Raw genomic sequence first — 23,594 nt, 5'->3', positions numbered from 1 at the left:
AGTTTCCTCCCACACCTAAAGATATGCAGGGTTGTAGGTTAATTGGCCTCAGTAAATTGCTGCTAATGTTTAGGGGCAATCTGTTCCCTTTTAAAACCCATAATCAGGTCCAAAGAAAATTTGACAGGTAGTAAATTAAATATGCATATCTTTGAAGGTAACTGATGAGAAAGTGATAGATTATAGAATTAGTGTGAACGAGTGATCGATATTCGCCATGGACTTGTTGGACTGAAGGGCCTGTTTTTGTGCTGTATCTCCAAACCAAACCGGACAATACCTTGAAACATCAATAAATAAACAGTTACTTGCTGTAATTACCACAGTGCAAACCCACACTTACCATTCTTAACTCTTGTACATTGCCTCAGTGTCATCTACTATCTTACAGTCTTGTAGTATGATTGTGCCAAATATATAGTAAGACTGTTATTGAACTGTTTGCAAAAAATAAATCATTGTAACCAGATACATAAGACAATAAAGTACGAGTGATCGATGGTCACCGTGGGCTTGTTGGACCGAAGGCCCTGTTTATGTGCAGTATCTCCAAAATAAACCAAACGATACTTTGAAACATCAATAGATAAACAGGTACTTGCTGCAATTACCACAGCGCAAACCACTGAACCATTGATACGGTTTGCACACAGTTTATGTTTATCTTTCCACAGTGTAGTCCCATGTTTCGTCTGCTCATCAAAAAATTATGTATCTGAAAGCAAGCTACAGTCAAATTATATCAAAGTATAAACTCATTCACTTTTCTGTGCAGCACCTTGCAATTTCTAACCGTTAATAGCGACCACAGTAGTGCTCTGCTGTGGAACAGAGTGGTACTGCATGGATTCTGTTCTATAATCCTGCCAACTATCCTCTGTAAATTGCCCCTCGAGTGCAGGGAGTGTGAGAAATTGCAATAACATAGAGTTAATGAGTGAACGCGTGATCGATGGTCGGCATGGACTCGGTGAGCTGGAGGGCCGGTTTCCATCAGGTCACGGTTAATATACAATAGGATTGCAATATGAAAATGTTCCACCAAGTTAACCAAGTTTCTTTTGGATCAATATTAAGTTGTGTAAAGTAATTAATTCTAATAACCACTAATGCTCAAATAACCAGCGCTGAGGTGGAGAGCTCTTAACACTGCTGGGAAGCCAGCATTGAATTGCAAGTGGGTTAATTCCAACCACTGAGATCAGCCAGATAGCGGTCCTTCCGAAGCCGGCAGTAATTACAGTGTTCCACTTGTACCAGGGAAACTAATTAATGCTAAGGGAAAGCTTTCAAAGCATAAGTACCATCTTACCCAACAGCCACTTCATCAACTTGTCTGTCACAAGGGCCTCTGCTGATTACAAACATACTTCACTTAAAGGGGATAATTCATCTTGCCTCTCATTAGCACGGCCAAGCTATATCCATGTAAGGGAGCCTCACACTGTTCATTCTGAATGAAACTCACAGGATAAGTTGTTGTTCGCAAGGCCAGCAACTAACAGCTAAGTTATAGAGTCATATTATTGTGTTATCATAGAAACAGCTCTTTGGCCCACCTTGTCCATGCCGATCAAGTCGGCATACTGGGCTAGTTCCATTTGCCAGCATTTGGCTCATAGCCCTCAACATCTTCCCTATCTATATATCTGTCCAAAGGTCTTGTAAAAGTCGTAATTGTAACTGCTTCGACAGCTTCCTCTCCAGCTCATTCCCATACGGACTACCCTCAGTGTGGAAATGTTGCCCCTGAGATCCCTCTCAAATCTCCCCCTCCCACCTTAAGCCTATGCCCTCTAGTTTTAGAATCCTCCACCCTGGCGAGAAAAATTGTGAGCATTCACTTCATCCATGCCCCTCATTATCATGTACACCTCAATAAGGTCACGCCTCAGCCTCCTAGGCTCAAAAGAAAAAAAGCCCCAGCCTATCCAACCTCTCCATATACCTCAAGCATGCAAACCATAGCAGTCCTGGTGAATCTCTTTTGCACACTTTCAAACTTACTGACGTCTGTGCTATCGCTGGGCTGGCAGAACTGCACAAAGTACTCCAAATGTGGTCTCACCAAAAACTTGTACAACCGAAAGTTCAATTGCCCTTCAGAAACTGGAGGCAAGCCCTCTTCTTGAGCTACTGGAAGACACTTGGTGTGGGAGAAAGTTGCAGAGGTAGACCTAGCAAAGAACACATAGTGCAGCCACTCTATGCCAATGAAGGAGGGAGTGAGAGTTTCATCTGGTGAGAGGGCGCCATCAAGGATTCTACTTCTTCCTCAGTTGAGTAAAGCTCCCCAAGTGTGATTAAAGCTACACTCATCCAACAAGTGGAAAGTATTCCAACCCACTCCTGATGTGTCCTGTAGAAAGCTTCCCTCGAGATTCCCAGCCCCTGACCTGTGCTTGAAGCCAAAATATTTATGTGGCTGATCTCATAAGGTTAATCAACGGTCGTGCCCCAAGGAGAAAGCCATTGAATAAAACATGAATGAAAGGGTTGAATGAGGGAGGAATAAGAATTGATTGCAATGAGATGAATGAGGGGAAAATGGGGGAGGAACGTCACAAATCATGATGAGGCCAAGACTTCATCCAACTCACCATAAAGGTCAGACACTAAACACCTCCACACACTAAACATCTCCACCCAATTTCACCTTCATTGAATCAGGAATTATGATTAATCTGCCCTCTCAAGAAGATCTTGTCAGAGGAAGTCTGGTGTAGGGGGTTGGGTGCCACTGAAATATTTTTCTGACTCTCTTATGCAGGATAATGATAAATATAATCAATCTGAACCATTAACTGTTTCTCTCTCCTCAGATACTGTCCGAACTTTTGAGTGTTTCCTTTCCAGGATTAGCGATCCTGCCTCCAGTCTGCAACTAAATCTGGTAAGAACATCGGCCACCTTGAATTTCTCAGTCTTAATTACGTTCCTCATAAAATACATTTATTAAATTATGAAAGACACAGACAGAGTAGACAGTCAGAACTTTTTTCCCAGGGTGGAAATGTTGAAGACTAGAGGGCGGAGCTTTGTGAGAGGGTCAAAGTTTAAAGGAAATGTGTGGAACAAGTATTTTTGACACAGAGTGCTGAGTGCCTGGAATGCACTGCCAGGAATGGTGATGGAGGCAGTTACGATAGGTGTATTCAAGAGGCTTTCAGATAGGTGCATGGATATGCACGGAATGAAGGGATATGGATCACGTACAGGCAGAGGGGATTAGTTTGACTTGGCATCATGTTGAGCATGGATATTGTGGGCTGAAGGGCCTGTTCCTGTGCTGTACTGTTCTATGTTCCATGTTCTATGTACCATTCCATCAATTTCTTATAGCTTTCTCTTTCCTTGTTGCCACAACCTTGTGTTGTGCTTGTGTGATTGAGAAGAAAAGGATGTTTGCATGAGTGGTGAGAGATGATGGGAACAATGCAGGCTCTCCTCTAATATGTTTCAAAATTAACGTCTCAAGTTTCTGCTTAAGACGTATCTATAACGTCTTGAGCAATTCTGCAGCAATCTAATTCCCTGAATCAAAATCCTTCCAGTTCTTAATTGGAGCTCATTGTTCTTCCAGACTTTGGATGAGGAATTAATAATGTGCTGCTCTATCCACCCTTTGACCTCTACAGCATTTTAAATTCTTTCACTGGACGACGAAGAGAAGTTCAAATGACTTGGAAGACCAATGCTGTCTAAAATAATTACAATTATCAATTGCTTCTCTGTCATGAAAGACCAATGATTTTTCATAAGCTCATACAGACACGCATGCAAACACGCACGCACGCACACGCACACACAAATATGCATACACACATATGCATACACACATGTACCTGTTGCGTTTTATTAATACCGAGAGATGATCAGTCTAACTTTTCTAGACAAAAAGGTGCCAGTACGTATATCAATTAAAAAACATTGGGAGAGGTACCTGGATAGGAATGGTTTTGAGGGATAAGGGCCAAAAACGGACAAGCTTAGATAGGGCATCTTTGTTGGCATGGACGAGTTGGGTCGATGGGCCTGTTTCCCTGCTGTATGACTCTATGACTCTAATGTACATCTATCGCAAATATGAGGATAAAACACTTTGTTCCATTTGTTCTCTTCAATTGCCCCTAAGATCTGCTGCCCACACCTGCTACTCAGCTATCTGTTAAACAAATGAGGTTAAGAACTGGTTGACCGACAGGAAGAAGGTAGTATGAACAGGTCTTATTCTAGGTGCAGCCAATAATGAATGGGGTGCTGCAGGGGCTAGTGCGTAGGACTTAGCTATTAACTCATATTATGAACTAGTATTACATTAGTGAGTTGGATGAGTGAACTGAATCTCCAGGAATACTGAGCCCAGTGGAATAATGTGAGCTGTGAGGAGGATGTAAAGAATATGATTGGACACGTTGTGTGAGTGGGCAAGTGCATGGCAGATACTGTGTAACATGGATCAATACGGTTATCCCTGTTGGTTTTAAAAACAGATAGATTGATTATCAAAAATAATTAAGATTATCTAAAACGGTGGTGGGGCTGCTGCTGGTGGAGTATGCGCATTCTGTGTGACAGTGAGTTTCCTCCAGGTGCTATGGTTTCCTCTCACATCCCAAAAGATATATTTGTTTGTAGGTTAATTGCCCTCTGTAAACCCCCCCCCCCCCCCCGACCCCCATGTGTGTAGGGAGTGGATGAGAAAGTGGGATAACATAGAACTAGTATTTAGTTTAATTTAGTTTCGTTTATTGTCACGTGCACCGAGGTACAGTGAAAAACCTTTTTGTTGCATGCTGTCAGTCAGTGGGGTGACTATACATGATTACAATCAAACTGCCCACAGTGTACAGATACAGGATAAAGTGAATGATGTTTAGTGCAAGATAGTCCAAGCAATTAAGGCTTTTGGTCTCTATTATTTGTGGAATTGGTCGAGCCAGCAATGCACCAATTGGAAACCTAAGATTGATTTTAATTCCTTTATGTACGGCACCAAGAAATATCAGAGAGACGTAGATGCTGGATTCTTGAGCAAAAGACAAAGCGCTGGAGGAACTCAGCGGTTCAGCCAGCATCTGGGGCTAGAATGGACAGATGATGTTTCAGGTTGGGACCGTTCTGCACACTGATTGTAATGGAGAGGAGAAAGCTGGAGAAGAGATGGGGGCAGGACAAAGCCTGGCAGGTGGTAGGTGGATGAAAAATTGGTCGATGTATCCACTGCTTAATAAAAACCAGCAAATGTTGCTTGAATGAAATATTTACAGAGTGTGATACCTTCTATAATCACATTGCCTGCCAGAAAAGTGTGATATGGATGACGACCGGCAATCTGAGGTCAGAGTCCAACCTGCCCTCATGAAAAAAATCCCCTGTAAAGATCAATATCTGCAGAGAGAGGAGAAACCTATGCAGTCACAGGGAGAATGTGCAAACTCCATATAGACAGCACCGGGGTCAGAATCAAACCCAGGTCTCTGGCGCTGTGAGGCAGCAGCTCTACCAGCTGCACCTCTCCCCCCCCCCCCCCCCCCCCCCCCAGTTTGCTCAACAAAGGGTACAGTATCTAATAAAAAAATCAAAATGCTGTCCTGGATAATCATTGGTTAGTATTTGCATTGTGAAGAATGAAATTATTTTATTTAATGAAAATCTTCAAGGTTGTCGAACAGCACTGGCAATAAAACACAGAAAATGGATTTTCAAATGAATAATTTTAGATTTATTGCATTCAGACCGTGGATGAGTCACATTTAGAACTGGCATGTCCTCTCAGCCCAACGGCAGTTCAATTGCATTCAATTTACGAATAAAATTGAACTGATGAACAACACTGATAGACACAATGAAGACCAGCATCCCCGATATTAGTTTGAGATTGATAGCCCAAACATCATTTAATGCAAAAAAACATTTTCCACTGATGAATATACTGCAGTGTTTCTTGTTACCTTCAACAGCGCTGAATGTTACACGAAACACTGCAATATATTTCAAGGAAATTGGTATATAAATGTTCCATTAATGAGCTGAAACGAATTCTAGAGACTATAACAAGCTGAGCTTAATGTGGAAATAATAAATTTACTGAGAGTCAAGAATCAAGAGTCAAGAGTGTTTTATTGCCATACGTCCTAAGAACAAAGAATAGAACAATGAAATTGTACTCACTGCACCCAACCATGACCAGGGTCATCTAGAACGGGTAATCTCTCAATATAAGCAAATGGTTATGGATGTTGTGAAACTAAAGAGTTAATGTTGTGAAACTAAAGAGTTAATGTGTGAAAGGCTCAGTGAAGATAACAGAATCTACTTATACCTAATATGTGGATATATAGGGAAAGGAGGAATAAGGATCACGTGCAGGCAGAGGAGATTAGTTTATCTTGGCATCATGTTCGGCATGGATACTGTGGGCCGAAAGGCCTGTTCATATGCTGTAGTCTTCTATGTTCTATGTTAAAGTTATTCTGCAGAATCTGCTAGGTTACATTAACCTCAAACCATTGGAAATAGCACAAATTTATAAGTTTGGGACAAAAAGCCTGAGGCAGGGTGAGATAATTAGTGAGCATATTAGACTAATGGAGGCACACAGCAGGGAAACAGGCTCTTTGGACTAACATCCATACCAACCAAGATGCCCCATCTAAGACACTCCCGCTTGCCCGCTGATCGGCCTTATCCCTCTAAACCTTTTCTATCCATGTACCTATCCAAACCTTTCTATCCAACCTTTTAAATGCTGTGATTGTACCTGCCTCAACTATCTCTTGGGTATATTGTAGCTCGTTCCATATACTCACCACCCTCTGGGTGCAAAAGCTGGCCTTCAGGTTCCTATTAAATCTTCCCCGCTCACCTTAAAAGTATGCCCTCTAGTTCTTGCTTCCTGAATATTGTTCTCTTATATTATTTATTTCTTGGCTTGCAGTTTTATAACTGGTGCCTTCTGCTTTGTGTTTGGACTGATGAATGAATTCAGTCGAAGCTGCTGAGTTTGCAAAATCTGACATTCATATAAACTTACGCTACTGATGGAAACAGCATCCAAGAATGCTGAGGAATTTTATCCAGAACAGCAACTGTTCATCTACAGTACTGTTGAAGAACCATGGCAAAATCCAAAGCTTCAGAACCGTATTCACATCCGTACTGGATATTCCTGAATCAGACTGGGTATAAAATCATGAGTGGAATAGATCAGGTAGATGCACTTGTCTCTTGCCCAGAGTAGGTGAATCGAGGACCAGAGGACATAGGTTTATGGTGAAGGGGAAAAGATTTAGTGGAATCTGAGGGGTATCTTTTTCACACAAAGGGTGTTGGGTGTATGGAACAAACTGCCAGAGGAGGCAGTTGAGGCAGGGACTATCCCAACGATTAAGAAACAGTTAGACAGGTACATGGATAGGACAAGTTTACATAGAAAAAATAGGTACAAGGGTACAAGGTACAAGGGTAGGCCATTCGGCCCTTTGAGGCAGCACCGCAATTCAATATCGAAGGTATCACAAAATGCTGGAGTAACTCAGACTGAAGAAGGGTCTCAACATGAAACGTCACCCATGCTGCCTGACCTGCTGAGTTACTCCAGCATTTTGTGATACCTTCGATTTGTACCAGCATCTGCAGTTATTTTCCTACACCGCCATTCAATATGATCATGGCTGATCATCCAAAATCAGTACCCCGTTCCTGCTTTCTCCCCATTTCCCTTGATTCCATTAGCCCTAAGAAATATATCTAACTCTCTCTTAAAAACATCCTGTGAATTGGCTTCCACTACCTTCTGTGGCAGAGAATTCCACAGATTCACAACTCTCTGGGTGAAAAAGATTTTCCTCATCTCAGTCCTAAATGGCCTGCCTCTCATTCTTAAACTGTAACCCCTGGTTCTGGACTCCCCCAACATCGGTTACATTTTTCCTGAATCTAGTCTGTTTGGAGGATTATGGACTAAATGCTGGCAGGCGGGACTAGTGTAGCTGGGACATGTTGGCTGGTGTGGGAAAGTTGGGTCGAAAGGCCTGTTTCCGCACTGTATCACTATATGACTCTATAACTGTCCATCACACTAACTGCAAAGGCGCAAAGCCGGAGAAAGCCAGGAGTAAGGATGAGGTCTCAAAGGCAATTAAAGAAAAGCAGTAAAGATTAACCTTGGCAGTAGTATCTGCAGACTGCATTTTTATGCAAGTTGTAAAGAAAATCTGAACGTGAACATAAAAAGCACATTGAAAAACCTCAGAAATTCTTTTTTATAGTTTATTTTTCCTAAATAATTTGCTTTTATCAACCTGCTTAATTTAGATTGCAGACGCATAGTTAAATTACTTGTTTGGAGATTTATGGAGGTAATAGAAGCTTTGATTTTTTTTTGCATAGCGATCATCTTGAACCACGTCCAAATATTTTAGAGATAAGCGCCATTGAAAACTACCTGCTGTGCTGAGGATGACACATCTCAGAATGAGCTGCCAACTGCACAATTTCAGGAGAATCCTGGAGTAAACAATCCCCAATGAATATATGAATATTTGTTTGGGCCCAGGGAAATAATATTTTTTCAGCAGGAGGGACACACAGAAATTAGTACTAGGAGGTAAATCAGGCACACAGTTCAGTGTATACCACCCCCTACTGCATGTTCCAGACACCCACCACTCTCTGTGAGAAAACCCTGCCCCACAAATCTCCTTTAAACTTTGCCAATCTCACCTTAAAGCTATGCCCTCTGGTCTTTGACATTTCTACCCTGGGAAAATGACCACCTCAGCTTTTACTGACATTTGCCAATATCTATTTCCTTCATGTCAATATGAAGTACTCCTTCTTGCCCTATGTTTCAAAGCATAAATCACCTCCCTGTCCCTAAAAGTCCCTCCCTCTTTTATCACCTGCTTATTATAGATGCGCTGTTAGAAGATTTCCGAGCTACATCTGAGAGTAATTGCCATTCTGTCCTCATGAGGGGAGACTTGATAGGAATGAGAGAAGACTTGATAGAAGTGAGAGGAGACTTGATAGAAGTATATAAAATTACATGAGGTATAGATAGAGTAATCAGAACCTTTTTGACCCAGGTGGAAATATCCAACACCAGAGGGCATTGCTATAAAGTGAGAGGGGGAAAGTTGAATGGAGATGCATGGGGCAAGTTTTTTTACACAGAGAATAGTGGATGACTGGAACGCATTTGCCAGAAGTGGTGGTGGAGGAGGCAGATATATAGTGGTATTTAAGAGGCTTTTGGACAGGCACATGGAAGTGCAGCAAATAGAGAGATGTACAGGAAGATGAGATCAGTTGGCATCATGTTTGGCACAAACATTGTGGGCTGAAGGGCCCATTTCTGTGCTGTACTGTTCTATGTTCTCCTTTTCCTTGTCCAAGTTTCCTCTTCCCCATCAAGCTATGGCTCTCAATTAGAATTCACGCATCATGTTATCCCATTTGTTGTTTACCCTCATTCTCTGTCTGTCTGTCAGTCTCTCTCTACATCCAAGGATCCCTGGCTTTGCTTTCGCTGCCTTCCAGTTTCATTGTATTTTCAGAAGAAATTTAATTCAGACTCTCTTGGCTTAATGTGTTACATTGGTAAGATGGGATCTTGTTACTCTTGGCACTTGGTTAGATTTAAACATAACATATTTATAATTCCTGAAATTGCCACTCGGTTTCTCAATCCGCTAATTGGCGATTTTGTGGGGGATTGTCTAGAGCTTCTAGAATATGACTTGGCTTTGACATCTCATTATTAGTGTGAGATGACAAAACACGAAGAAGTAAGCTTTAATCCATGCTTTTGTTCCTTGGGTATCTCATCATTCTGTTCAGGAATATACCTGTGGAATGGTCACCCACAACACAGTCAATCCTCACAGGATGACCATCTGGACCATTGGACCAACCCAAAGAAGACCATCTCCTCTCTGTGTCAAAACCAAATAAGAAGACCATTTATAAAAAAGGAACCAACCCACAAAAGGGCAGCACAGTGGCTCAGCTGGAGATGTTGCCTCACAGCACCAGAGACCTGGGTTCGATCATAACCTCGGGTGCTGCATGTGTGAAGTTTGCACATTCTCTCTGTGACCGCGTGGGATTCAACCAAGTGCTCACATCTCATTCCTCTCACATCTCAACCGCGTGGGGTTTGTAGATTAATTGGCTTATGTAAATTGATCTCAATGTACAGGAATTGGATGCAAAAATGGGGTAACATATCAATCAATCTTTCGAAAAGACTGTCAACCCTACATGGACATCTCAGAGAAGAGGTCCAGCTTCTCCAGTGAGGAAGCAATCTATCATTTTAAACATAGTCTTTCTGGATGTAATTAAAGCTCAAAACCATAAATCTGTTCAATAAAGAAAAATCCAATATAGTACAAAACAAAACAAAGCCCAAAGTCACTAATGCAACCAAGACACTTGATACTTCAGAGTTTAGTTGGAGTTCGTGGTGTTTAATAGCCTGATGGTTGTTGGGAATAAGCTGTTCCTGAACCTGAATGTCACAGTGTTCAGACTCCTATACCTTCTTCCTGAGAGAAGGAGTCAAATCAGGGTGATGTGGGTCCTTAACAATGCTGCCTGCCTTTTTGAGGCACTGCCCACTATAGATCCCTTCAATAGTGAGGAGATTAGTATCTGTGATGGACCAGGCAGTATTCACCACATTTTGTAATCTCCTACGTTCCTGGGTAATTCAATATGCTGAGAGTATTCATCAACGCATTGAATCATCTCAATCTTCTGAGGCATTGGTAGACTTTCTTTATGATTGCATCAATTTGCTGGGTTCAGGACCGAGGTATCCAGGGTATGTACGCCCAGGAACTTGAAGTTCTTACCTCCACTGACCTATCGATGAAGACAGGTTTGTGGATCCTCGGCCTTCATATTCTTAGATCAACAATTAGCTCTTTGGTTTTACTGATGTTGATGATCAATCTCCCTCTTATACCCTGACTCATCATTACTCGGAATTTGTCCAACAGTGGTGTCATTAAAAAATGTAAAGATTGAGCTGGGACAATGTCCGGCTACACAATCATGGGTACAGTGAGGAGATTAAGGAGTGAGTAGGAGACTTTGCACACAGCCTCGAGATGCCCCTCTGCTGATGGTTATCAAGGAGGAAGAGTTGTTGCAAATTTGTACCAATTGTGTTCTGTTGATGAGAAAGTTGAGGATCCAGTTGCAAAGGGATGCGCAGAGATCCAGTACCCTGAGCTAGGTAACATGTTAAGTGCCAAGCTTTCATCTATGAACAACAGCCTGATGTATGTAAGTGTTTTTATTGTCCAAGTGTTCCAATGCAAAGTGGAGAGCCAGCGAGATTGCATCCCCTGTTGATCTATTGTGGGAGTTGGCAAATTGTAGTGGGTCCAGGTTCTTACCAAGGTAGGATTACCAAGGCACCATAACCAACCTCTCAAAGCCCTTCATCACCATGGATGTTAGTACCACCGATCGGTAGTCATTGAGGCATGTCACCTCTTCTTAGACACCACTTCTTGGATTATTGATGCTCTTTTAAAGCATCTGGGAAGCTCCGACCTAAACAATGGGAGATTGAGTATGTCTGCAAAAATTCCAGCCAGTTGGTCTGTGAAGGTTTTGAGAACGTGACCAGGTTCACCATTAGGTTCAGATGCTTTCTGAGGGTTCACACTCCTGAAGGATCTTCTGACGTCAACCTCAGTGACTGGGAGGCCCGAGAAGGCACACCATCATTCTCCCTATCGAAGTGTGTGTGGAATGCATTGAGCTTGTCTGGTAGTGATTTATCGCTGTGGCTTCAGCTGCCACTTGCTTTCGCCTTGTAAGAAGTAATAGCGTACAAGCCCTGCCACAGCTGCCAAAGGCCTGTCTCATCCTCCAATTTAGAACAAAGGTCCCTTTTTAACCTTTTTGATGGCCTTATCGTGGCTTCTTATATGAATCTGCACCACCAGACTTGAATGCCCGAGATCTGGACCTCAGGAGATTGCAAACTTCCTGGTTCATCCAAGGCCTCTGGTTGACAAGATTCACTAAGCAGTCCCCCATTTCGGCCACATCCCACAATGACACTTTCGCAGTAAAACTTCGGAAATGATTCCCCTTCAGTGGAGAACTATGACTCACTTTATGGATCCCCAGCTGTAGCAGATAAAGCTCTACCGCCTTTTTATAATAGAAGACATCACAAAATGCTGGAGTAACTTAGCGGGTCAGCCAGCATCTCTGGAGAGAAGGAATGGGTGACGTTTCGGGTCGAGACCCTTCTTCAGACTGATGTCAGGGGGCAGGACAAAGAAAGGATGTAGGTGGAGACAGGAAGACAGTGAGAGAACTGGGAAGAGAGGGACAGAGGAGCTATCTAAAGTTAGAGAAGTCAATGTTCATACCGCTGGGCTGCAAGCTGCCCAAGCGAAATATGAGGTGCTGTTCCTCCAATTTGTGGTGGGCCTCACTATGACACTGGAAGAGGCTCATGACGCAAAGGTCAGACTGGGAGTGGGAGGGGGAGTTGACGTGCTCAGCCACCGGGAGATCAGATTGGTTAAGGCGGACTGAGCGAAGGTGTTGAGCGAAACGATCGCCATGCCTGTGTTTGGTCTCGCCGATGTAGAGGTTGACATCTGGAACAGCGGATACAATAGATGAGGTTGGAGGAGGTGCAGATGAACCTCTGCCTCACCTAGAAAGACTGTTTGGGTTCTTGGATGGAGTCGAGGGGGGAGGTAAAGGGACAGGTGCTGCATCTCCTGCGGTTGCAGAGGAAAGTGCCCGGGGAGGGGGTGGTTTGGGTAGGAAGGGACGAGTGGACCAGGGACTTACGGAGGGAACGGTCTCTGCGGAAAGCAGAAAGGGGAGGAGATGGGAAGATGTGGCCCGTAGTGGGATCCCGTTGGAGGTGACGGAAATGTTGGAGGATGATTTGTTGGATAGACGGAAATGTTGGAGGATAATAAATATAACTCATCTTCTTATTTATTACTCCGTCTTTCTTATTTTTGCTTGTTACAAATTCCTAAACTACAAGCCCATTTCCTACTTAATTAATCTTTACACAGGACAAAATGGTACTCTATCCTCAAATGGATAGCATTTGGAGAGAGGCATCCCACCTTTAAACTTCTTTTTTCTACATTGTGTCAAGAGTGTTTAATTGTCAATTGCACCAGCAATGGAACAATAACATTATTACTTGCTGCAGCTTTACAAGCCTATTAATGATATGCACAACATAAATAATAAAATATACAATAATCAATATAATGTTAATAATCAGTAATACTCAGTAACCAGAACATAATAGTGCAAAACTGAAGTACTTAGTGCAACCAAATCATAGCGAGCCCGTAGCAGATCATAGTTGCTGTGGGAGAGTTGTGGTTAGTCTTGTGCAATGTTCAAGAGCCTGATAGTTGCTGGGAAGAAGCTGCTCTTGAATCTGGTGAGTCCCACACCCATTAACATAATATACAATAAAAAAATAAATATACAATAATTAATCATACAATAAATTAATAAATGGTAATGCTCGGCAACGAGACCATAAAGTGGCAGACACAAAATCAGCAGCCAATTTCAGGTAAAGAGTTAAAGACTAAATCTCCTTGTTGTGAGCCTGTCATCTTTGCCAAAACATTCACAAGAGCTTAACACTGAACTATCTTGTGCTTTTAATCTCCCTTCCTCCAGCTACATGACAGCAAGTGGCCAAAAAATGGAAGATTACAGCAATGATAATGAATCAGAATCATGGAATGGATGCAGCACAGTGATGGCCATGTTGTTGGTGCAGTCAATGCCCATGAAGGCAAAGTCAGCGGTAATCTGCAGTTCAGCTGTATTCAGCCTGAGTGCAGTTAGTGAGATGTGGTACTAAAAGAATCACACAACTCTAGGAAAAGAAGAGTGCTTGACAGCTTCCCAGCAGAGCAATAATTGCTTCATGAGGTCTCATCCCATAGCGCAACTAATTGTCAGAATAGAACAAAGTTAGATAAATATTGTGTCTGTGTGCACACTCCTACATCATTCTCCAAAGATGTATGGCAACTACTGATAGTGATTAGTGAGCACTGTCACTTGGAGCAAGATCTCATATGTTCTGGTTTTATTGCAGCAACCAATGGAGTGAGTGGCAACCAACTCCGAATGTTAGGTTATTCCACAATTATGAGTGTCCAAACTACAACTACAAACCATCTTCCAGAGTGTACTGCTCTTCTGCAAGCCACCCGGGACACAATTAAAACCAAAGACAACGGAGACACAATGAACTACAGATGCTGGCATCTTAAGCAAAAACTCAAAGTGCTGGAGGAGCTCAGCGGGTCAGGCAGCATCTCTGAAGGACTTGGATAGGGGACGGTTTGGTTGGGACCCTTCTTCAGACTCTGTTTTCTGAAGAAGGGTCCCGACCCCGAACATCGCCTATCCATGTCATCCCGAGATGCTGCCTGACCCGCTGAGTTACTCCAGCACTTTGTATTTTACTGAAGACAATGACTTCAATCTTCCACTTAGCTGGAGGAAATGTTGGCTATTCCAGTAATTGATATCAGGTTTTTGGTGAGATGAGTAAGATTTAATAGGAACCTGAGGGCCACATTTTCCACACAGAGGGTGGTGAGTCTATGGAGCCAGCTGCCAGAGGAAGTAGTTGAGGCAGGTATAATGTAATTTAAAAGATGCTTTGACAGGTACATGGATAGGAAAGGTTTAGAGGAATACGGACCAAATGTGGACAAGTGGGATGAACTTAGATGGGGCATTTTGATCGGCATGTGTTGGGCTGAATGGCCTGTTTCCATGTATTATGTATGGCACTATATGTCCAAGTCAAATGGTCCAGAATATATCTTCGATAACAGTTCCTGACCATCATCTCTAAGAAGGACTGAAGTTGGGAAAACCTCAAACTGCTCTCGGAGTTACATACCAACTGTTCAGGCTGCAACTCAAGCATCCATGTCACAGGACTGGCGATCTTCCTGAATGCTAATCCTGCAGTCATGACTTACGGAGTGAACCAACACCACTGAGCCCACCAACAGAAAGATGAGTGACCTTTATGAAGGTGCTTGAGGAGATGAGGAAGGAGAAAGAACAGAAATAAATCTTCATCGTCTCGGTGTTATTCAACATTGTGAGAGCATCACCTGCTCAATGGCGACAATAGCTCCAACAAAGGTCCAGCACCAGCTTGGCACAGGAGCACAGCCGGTACAGCTGATGCCTCACAACACCAGAGACCCAGGTTCCACCCTGATCTCGGGTGTTGTCTGTGTGGAGTATGCTCGTTCTCCCACATGGGGTTCCTCTGGGTGTGCTGAATTTCCCCCCACATCCCAAAGAAGCACAGACTTGTAGGTTAATTGACCTCTATAAATGTGCCCCTAGTGTGAAGGGAGTGAACGAGGAAGAGGGATAATATAAAATAGTGTGAATGGGTGGTGGCGGTGTGGACTTGGTGGACTGAAGGGGTTGTTTCCATGATGTATCTCTAAACTAAACTCAATCTCCCAGATAACCTTGCTAGATTTATCACATCTAGAAGCAACATTAAAAAAATTAAAGCCAATGAAAATGTGCAAATAGGTAAGTCCAAAGTTTTCACAACTTTCCATCATCGTAATTTCAACAGTATTAATTGAAAACCTGGAGAAATTCTGCAATTTTTTTAAAAAGATAACGCAGGGAAACAGGCCTTCAGCCCAATGATTCAACACTGACCACACTGTTCACAATAGTTCTATGTTCTCCCACTTTCTCATCCACTGCCCACAGTCTAAGAACAATTTATCGAGGTCAATTAACTTACAAACCCACGGGTCTTTGGGATGTAGAAACATAGAAAATAGGTGGAGGAGTAGGCCATTCAGCCCTTTGCGCCAACACCGCCATTCAATATGATCATGACTGATCACCCAAAATCCCCATGGAAACCCCCATGGTCACGGGGAGAATGTGCAAACTAGGCACAGTCAGCATCTGAAGTCGGGATTGAAACAGGGTATCTGACACTGTGAGGCAGCAGCTCTACCAGCTGCTGGCATCCATTTCTCCAGTTTTCAGACAAACCTGCATCAGAAGAGTATTAGTCCAGGCAGAAATCTCACTCCAAAGTCCCTGAATCTATTAGAGCTCACTGCAGTCATAAACAGTGGGTGCAGACATGTAAACTGCAAGATTGTCTATTGGAAATTTTTATTACTTTGAGATGACGATCAACTTGGGCCTAGTTGGATCAACTTGGAGTGATATGAAGACAAGCTTGAAACAGTTCTTTCGGGAAGGTATGATGTCTTTTTGGGAAACAAATTGTGCAAAATAATGGATTCAGTTTAGATCCTCCAGGAATCTGTTTACAATTGTAAAGAGAGGTCAGAAATTATTTCCCACTGGTCTTTAAACACTTCACAATAGTGATTAGAGTTTTTCAGCTTTAAAAATCCTTTAAAGTCTTTAGCCACGGGAAACAAGCAAACGTCCTTAACATTTCATTCCAAGATTTTAAATAAATTCTTATTGCTCACCTGTGTATTTGCTCAAAGTCGGTGCATTCTCTGCCTATTCAACAGAACAAGATTTTAATAAAATAACTTAATCTTTTAATATAAGCTAACACATCGGGCATAGTGTTGCACAAGATATACTGGAAGAATTAAGAATTAAGAGAGACCCACACTCAAGTTTCACTCTATGACAACAGTGTGTATATAATAAATATCACAGAGGACAAGTTGAATCTGAAACATAAAAAGATGATTACTTTGGGGGTTTTCCATCTTGAAAAGTCAAGTTAGCCTTGCAATAGAGCACAAAAAGGTGAGAACAGGAGGTCATATTTAGAAACATTTAAATATAAAGACATTTGGGAGGAACTTCATTTTACTAACAGGACGGTAAATGCATGGAGGTGCAACGAACTGCAGCTGGTGGAATCTTTAGCAAACACAAAGTGCTGAAGGGACTCAGCAGGTCACGCAGCATCTGTGGAGGGAATGGACAGGCGATGTTTCAAAATGAGGAAGGGTTGCAATGTTGCCTGTCTATTCCCTCCACAGATTCTCCCTGGCCCGCTGAGTTCCTCAAGCACTGGTAAATACATGCAACAGTTTAATCAATGTAAGATACATTTCTAGATATGGTCGTTCGTATCTGGAATGAGCTGTCAGTGGAAGCTACAGAAATGGATACAATTATGAGTTTTAAAAGAGATATATGGCTAGGAAGGGTTTAAAGGGCTACGGTCTAAATACAGGCAAATGGGACTAGCCCAGTGTGCCACCTTGGTCACCATGGACCGAAATACCAGTTTCCGCGCTGTACACCTCTGTGACTGAACAAGGTGAACAATCTCTGGAAGGAATACCATCATTTTTGTCAACAAATTAGTCTCCCAATGGGTGGTTGGCCAGGAGTTGAAGATTCACCACTGTTTGAACACTGTTGCTACCTCACAGTTAATCAGCAAAGAGGCTGGATTATTTAAAGCAATCCTGAAAGAAACAGGAATTCCTGCCGCACTCTTCCAGAGATGTCGAGTTTGCAGTAGCCCTGTTAATGATATTGACTAATTCTTGACAATGACATCACGTTGTGTGAAAAAGAATCTTTTTTTTTTTTAAATCACAAGCTATTCAAAAAAGGACTAAACAACCTTGCCCTGGCCCATTGCCCTGGTCCCAGGTTCTCGAAACTGCTTGGAGCTGTAAAGGGCTGAGCACGAACCCCTAGGGAACAGCCTCGGGTCAAAAAAAGTAATTATCACCTCTCCCCCTCTCCATGTTGTCATCTTTCGTGCAAATTTACAGCCAGAGTCTCCTGCCTAAATAAAATATGAAGTGTTGGAAGCGTCAGAGCCTGCAGAAGATAAGGGTACGCGTTGTCAATATGCTTTTAAAGAGCCCAGTATTAAAATTCCTACCCGGGCGCCACTAAATGTTGGCAGGGATCTGCAACAGGCGATCAGATGTCGCATTGTTACATGTCGCAGTACAGTGGAGGGCAGTGAGGACCAGACCAGGGGGGGGGGGGGGAGGAGACGGGGGTGGGGGGGCTGGAGAAATATGTTGCTAGGGTTAGATGTGTGGACATTGGACCTGCTAGGCTGAATGATGTGTTGTCGTGCGCTAAACCCGCTTTCATTTTACAGTGGAGTTTCCTCAACCACTAGATTGCAAAAGGGCACAGCGTCCAATCTCACTGCTCAAGAGATGTTTCTTTCTTCATTTCGCCGCCGCCGAGAGATCGGGTTGGGCGAGCGGAGACCCCCCTGTCAAAATAAACCGAGGCGAGAGAGAGAGAGGTGGAGGAGCGAGCAGCAAGGGTGAGATCGCCATCAGACAAGGCGCCAGTGGGGAGCAAAAGGCAGCCACTCACTCAAACCCTGCACTCTGCACATCACAGCTGATGTTTGCACCAATCTAATCTAACCCGCCAAAAACATCCAGAGAGCCTGCAATCTCCAAATTGCATCTCAAAGCACTGTCCAAGTTAAACGTTGTTTCCGCGACAATCCTGCCACTCACATGGCTACAATCCTCTTCAATCCCATTTCTATTTTGCATCCCTTCGAGGGTTTAATCAGAGGGGTTCTCGGGGGGGGGCGAGGACAGAGCAGGTAACGGGTGCGACTTAGTGACATTCTTTATTCTGGATGGTGGGTGAAGCTCGACACTGCGAGACAGAGGGGGAGGACAAGACGCGCATGCTGATTTAAAATAAACGCAATTTTCTGAACCCTCAAGCCGAGAGGGGCGATGCTTTCTCAGTGTCCTGAGCCGCGGTTATTGACCAGACCACCCAGCCATCGCCCCCTGCTCTACCCTTTAACGCAGAGAGAGCAACGAATTTAACGCAGAGAGCAACGAATTTAACACTGGTGGGAAATGGGACAGCCTTGTGCGTCCATCGCTCATACCCCCCTCCCCAACACTGCCGGGCACTGGGATTTTAACGGGACTTGATCCGCTGTAATCGCCCCAAGCCACCTACCCAACATTGGGAAAGACGGGGTGAAATGGGACTTGGCTCTGTGTCTCAGTCACCCACCTTCTCTGTGAATGCAGGGAGCTGGGGATTTAACACTGATGGTGAAATGCACAGAACCCCCAGCCACCCACTTAAGTTGTTTCTCCCTCTCTTGACAGAGATTCTGGTTTAAAACAGTTGATCCCGAACTAATACAAAACAGGACTCCTGGTGAATGCAAGCGGCTGAATTAACGCAGGAGTTTGGCTGCCGCCACTTTACTTACTTTGATGACTCGAATATCCCGGGTAATAACCATAATATCCCGTGATCCGCAGGATCCGGTCCTCGATGCTGGAGACCCCGTTGGAAGCAGCCTTGACATCCATAAAGGATCGGGAGCACTGCTGGTCTTCAGAGGGCGCAGGAGTCAGGTACTTCAGTTGGTTCAGGTGCAGACTGATATCCGACAGTCTCCGCATGGTTTAGTGATGGGAGCAAGGGAGCTGCGCACACAGTCAGTCTCTCCTGACCGATCGATCACTCCCCTCTCTCTCCATTACAACCCCGTCACGTCTAGGGGGCAGCTGTGTTCCAGCCTTTGCCAGCCCCGCGCGGCGTCTTGTCCCACACAGCGGGCTTTGATGAACAGCGGCAGTGGGCGAGCGAGCGAGCAAGCAAGAAAACACTCAGAGCATGAATGTAAGGACACGGGCTTTGATGCACAGCGATAGCAAGCAAACACTCACACCACGAACCCATGCACACGGGCATTGAGTGAACACTCACAGCGCGAATCCATGCACAGCGACAGCAAGTAAACACCACGAACACAGGCACTGACAAACAAACAAACAAACACCACGACCCATGCACACGGGCATTGACAAATACTCACACCACGTATGTACAGACACAGACACTGATGCACAGCGGCAGAATGCAAACACTGTCTTACATTTCGGTCACATTTTGTTCAACGTTATCCAAAATCCAATTTTTTTAAAAATTGGTTCGCAGCCAAGATCTACAGCAGAGATTACCGAGTGCACTGACTTGCACCAAATCGTCCCCCTCTATGCACACGCTGCACACATTGCTGCATTGAGAGAAAGTTCATCCAAGGAGCCGGGCAATCCTGGGATTCCAATGCTTGTTTTAAGATGTATTGGATACATTGAGTCCAGCAGTGAAGACCCATATAGGGATCTACAGCAAATGTTACAGCACAGAAACAGGCCCCTCGGCCCGCAGTGTCCGTGCCGAACATGACCCCATTTTAAATTAATCTCATCTGCCTGCATGTGACCCATATCCCTCCATTCCACTCATATCCATGCGCCTATCTAAAAGCCTCTTAGATGCCACTATAGTATCTGCCTCCACAACCACCCATGGCAACATGTTCCAGGAAACCACCACTCTCTGAGTCAAAAAACTTTGCCCTTCCCACTGGAAGGATTGATTTCGGGTGTATTGGTGACAAATGTAAAACTCATTTTCCCATTTAAAACAAGAGATGTAAAACAAGAGATCTATAACTGGAAGACATAGGTTTAAGGTTTAGTTTAGAGATACAGCGCGGAAAAAGGCCCAGCGATCCCTGCACACTAACACTATCCTACACACACTAGGGACAATTTACAATTATACTAAGCCAATTAACCTACAAAGCTGTAATCTTTGGAGTTTGGGAGGAAGCCGGAGATCCCAGAGAAAACCCACGCAGGTAACGGGGGTAACGTACAAACTCTGTACAGGCAGCACCCGCAGACAGGTCTCTGGCGCTGTTAGGCAGTAACTCCACCGCCATACCACCATGCCTGTGAGAGGGGAAAAACGTTAAAGGAACATGAGCAGCAGATTTTTTACATAAAGGGTGGTGGGTATATGGAATGAGCTGCCAAGGGAAGTAGTTGAGCCAGGTACAATAACAACATTTAAAAGACATTTAGACAGGTTTAGAGGGATATGGGTTAAATGCAGGCAAATGGGACTTGCTTGTTCGGCAGGGAGAAACATAGAAACATAGAAAATAGGTGCAGGAGTAACCCATTCGGCCCTTCGAACCAACACCGCCATTCAATATGATCATGGCTGATCATCCAGAATCAGTACCCAATTCCTGCTTTCTCCCCTGGGCTGAAACAAGGAACTGCAGATATTGGCTTATACTTAAGATAGACACAGAGCTCGGGTGATCAATGGTCAACATGGACTCAGTGGGCTGAAAGGCCTATTTCCATACGTGTGACCTCGCCCTGGCAATGGAGGAGGCCTTCCAGAATTTGAGGAAAAAAAGGTTCCGATTGTCTTCCGTGTCGAAAGGAAAAACACACACTCAAAATAAATCTTCAGCCTCGATTTTGAATGAGGTTTAATTCAACTGTAATGAAATGTCCTTCCACTCCTTCAATTAGAAAATTAGCTGCCTCTTTTTTTCTCGTGGGTTGTTCATTGCAATGTTTACATTGCAGGGACTGTTACTCTGCTGTAGGTCCTGATTTCCAGGTCTTCAAAACCAAAAATTCCCTTTCTGGCCTCGCAGATGGATATAAGTGATCATCCGGAGTGGGATCGCACACTTCAGAAAAAGCACTGGGTGTTCTTGCCATGGCACTAAACAATATGTGTTCTTCTACTAAACCATCACATTGTTGTTTGTGGGATCACGTTCTCTGCGAATTGTCTTGTGTGTTTTCTATTTTACAATCCTACTAAACTTCAAAACTGTCAATCAGTGATTGTAAACTATTTAGTGCAGACAACATTGCTATTTAAATATATGCACCGGCAAATTCCTTTTCTATAGGAAATGGGTTTCAGATCATAATCACCTTTAAAAGGTGTCCAACAAAATAAACATGGATGTTTGAAATCCTCAGTGAACATTTTAAGAAATGCTAGGATGTGAAGGTTTGTAGAGGGTGCAGGGGAGGTGACTCCAGATAAGGTCCTATTCATGGTGTATCACATCCAAATATCTTTGGGCCCACACTTGTTGCCAATGTTAGTTTTTGTTTTGTTTTGTCTTCTGTTTTCTTTGTGTATTTCCTTTATTTCCTGAATAATATTTAGTATTTTTTTAACAAAAGGTAACTGTCTTATTTTTTTCTTCTTTGTTTGCTGTTTGTTCTACTATACTTTGTTTCAATCCTTATGCTTTGTTTTAACTGGACATTATTTTATCTTGCCTCTATGTTTAACACTGAGTGCTGCCATTGTAATGTACACACTACCTGTCCTTAAAAATTCAATTAAAAAAAAAAGAAGAAATATTCACAGGGTGGAAATATCAAAAACTAGAGGGCATGGCTTTATGGCGAGAGGGAAATCTTGAAAGGAAATGTGCAAGTTTTTTTTAACTTAGAGGGGGGCAGGTGCCTGGAACAGGGGGTGCCTGGAACAGGTGCCTGGAACAGGTGCCTGGAACAGGTGCCTGGCCAGAGGTGGTGGTAGAAGCAGATAAAATATTGGCTTTCCAGAGGTTTTAGATAGTTTTTTAGATAGTCACATGGATAGGAAGGGAGGTGGACACATGCAGACAAGGGAGATTAGTTTAACTTGGCCACATGTTCAACTCGGATATTGTGGGCCAAAGGGCTAGTTCCTGTGCTCTAATGCTTTAGTGTTCTAGTTTTTAAAAATGTCTTACAACTGTTCCAACTTATAGAACTATACTGCACAGTGAAACAAGTGCAGTTCTCTACACATTTTCTAAACTCTGAAGGAAGATATTTCACATGACAAATACTATAATAGTCTGAAGAAGGGTCTCGACCCGAAAACTCACCCATTCCTTCTCTCCCGAGATGCTGCCTGACCTGCTGAGTTACTCCAGCATTTTGTGAATAAATACCTTCGATTTGTACCAGCATCTGCAGTTATTTTCTTACAATACTATAACAGTGCTCACATAGATTAGCATATCAACAAAAGGACTTTCCAAGATAAAAAAGAGAGGCAACTAATCTTCTAATTGCTGGGGAATATTTCATTGCAATTGAATTAAATCTCATTCAAAGTCAAGGCTGAGGATCTATTTTGATGAACGTATACAATAGAAGTGTATGTTTTTCTATGGGGAAACAACACTTTTCCAGGTTAATGTTCTTCATTTTCTTCTCCAATATTGAGGAATACAAGTCAAAACATGGAAATTTGGCAGAAGTATGAAATAAAATAAATTTGAATGGTCTCCCTTTCCACAAGGTGCCAGATTGTAACACAAACTGAAAGAAAAGAAAGGTGTATAGGGAGCAGTGGTTCAAATATTATTGGCATTGAGTTATGTAAATTGACATTTTTCCCAATGTGTAAATATCGAAGTCTAAGGTTAAATGTCAAGGTCTAAATCTAGGCAGCATAGCTTTAAGGTGAGAGGGGCAAAAGTTAAAGGAGATATGCGGGACAAATCTTTTTCACAGATGCTTAGTTCCCTTTCGAACTTAAAATAATTAAAAATAATTATTATATTGGCATTTAGATATTTTCTTCACCTGCCTCAGGAAATGAAGTTAATTTGTGATGACACAAATTTCACATGGTAATTGTAATGGCCTTTTGGCTCAATGTCACATTGTTATTGATTTATATCGAGGATG

The 23,594-nt window shown here is 43.1% G+C and overlaps 1 protein-coding gene across 2 annotated transcripts in view; it reads right to left on the bottom strand.

The window, feature by feature from the left end:
* Nucleotides 1-20,240, bottom strand: part of slc35f4 (solute carrier family 35 member F4) — a 77,216-nt gene extending 56,976 nt beyond the window's left edge. The window contains exon 1 of one of the 2 annotated variants that reach the window (XM_078406632.1): nucleotides 19,949-20,240. Coding sequence is in view for 1 of the 2 variants with exons in the window: in XM_078406630.1 (XP_078262756.1) it covers nucleotides 19,277-19,472 (196 nt within the window). In the remaining variant the exon portion in view is untranslated. Of the gene's footprint in view, nucleotides 1-19,276; nucleotides 19,928-19,948 lie in introns of those variants that run through there. The other variant, XM_078406630.1, reaches the window with a different exon arrangement.
* Nucleotides 20,241-23,594: the final 3,354 nt, after the last annotated feature.

The sequence above is a fragment of the Rhinoraja longicauda genome, chromosome 10 (genome assembly GCF_053455715.1).
Source record: "Rhinoraja longicauda isolate Sanriku21f chromosome 10, sRhiLon1.1, whole genome shotgun sequence".
NCBI lineage: Eukaryota > Metazoa > Chordata > Chondrichthyes > Rajiformes > Arhynchobatidae > Rhinoraja > Rhinoraja longicauda.
This window is presented reverse-complemented; position numbering and strand designations above follow the sequence as displayed.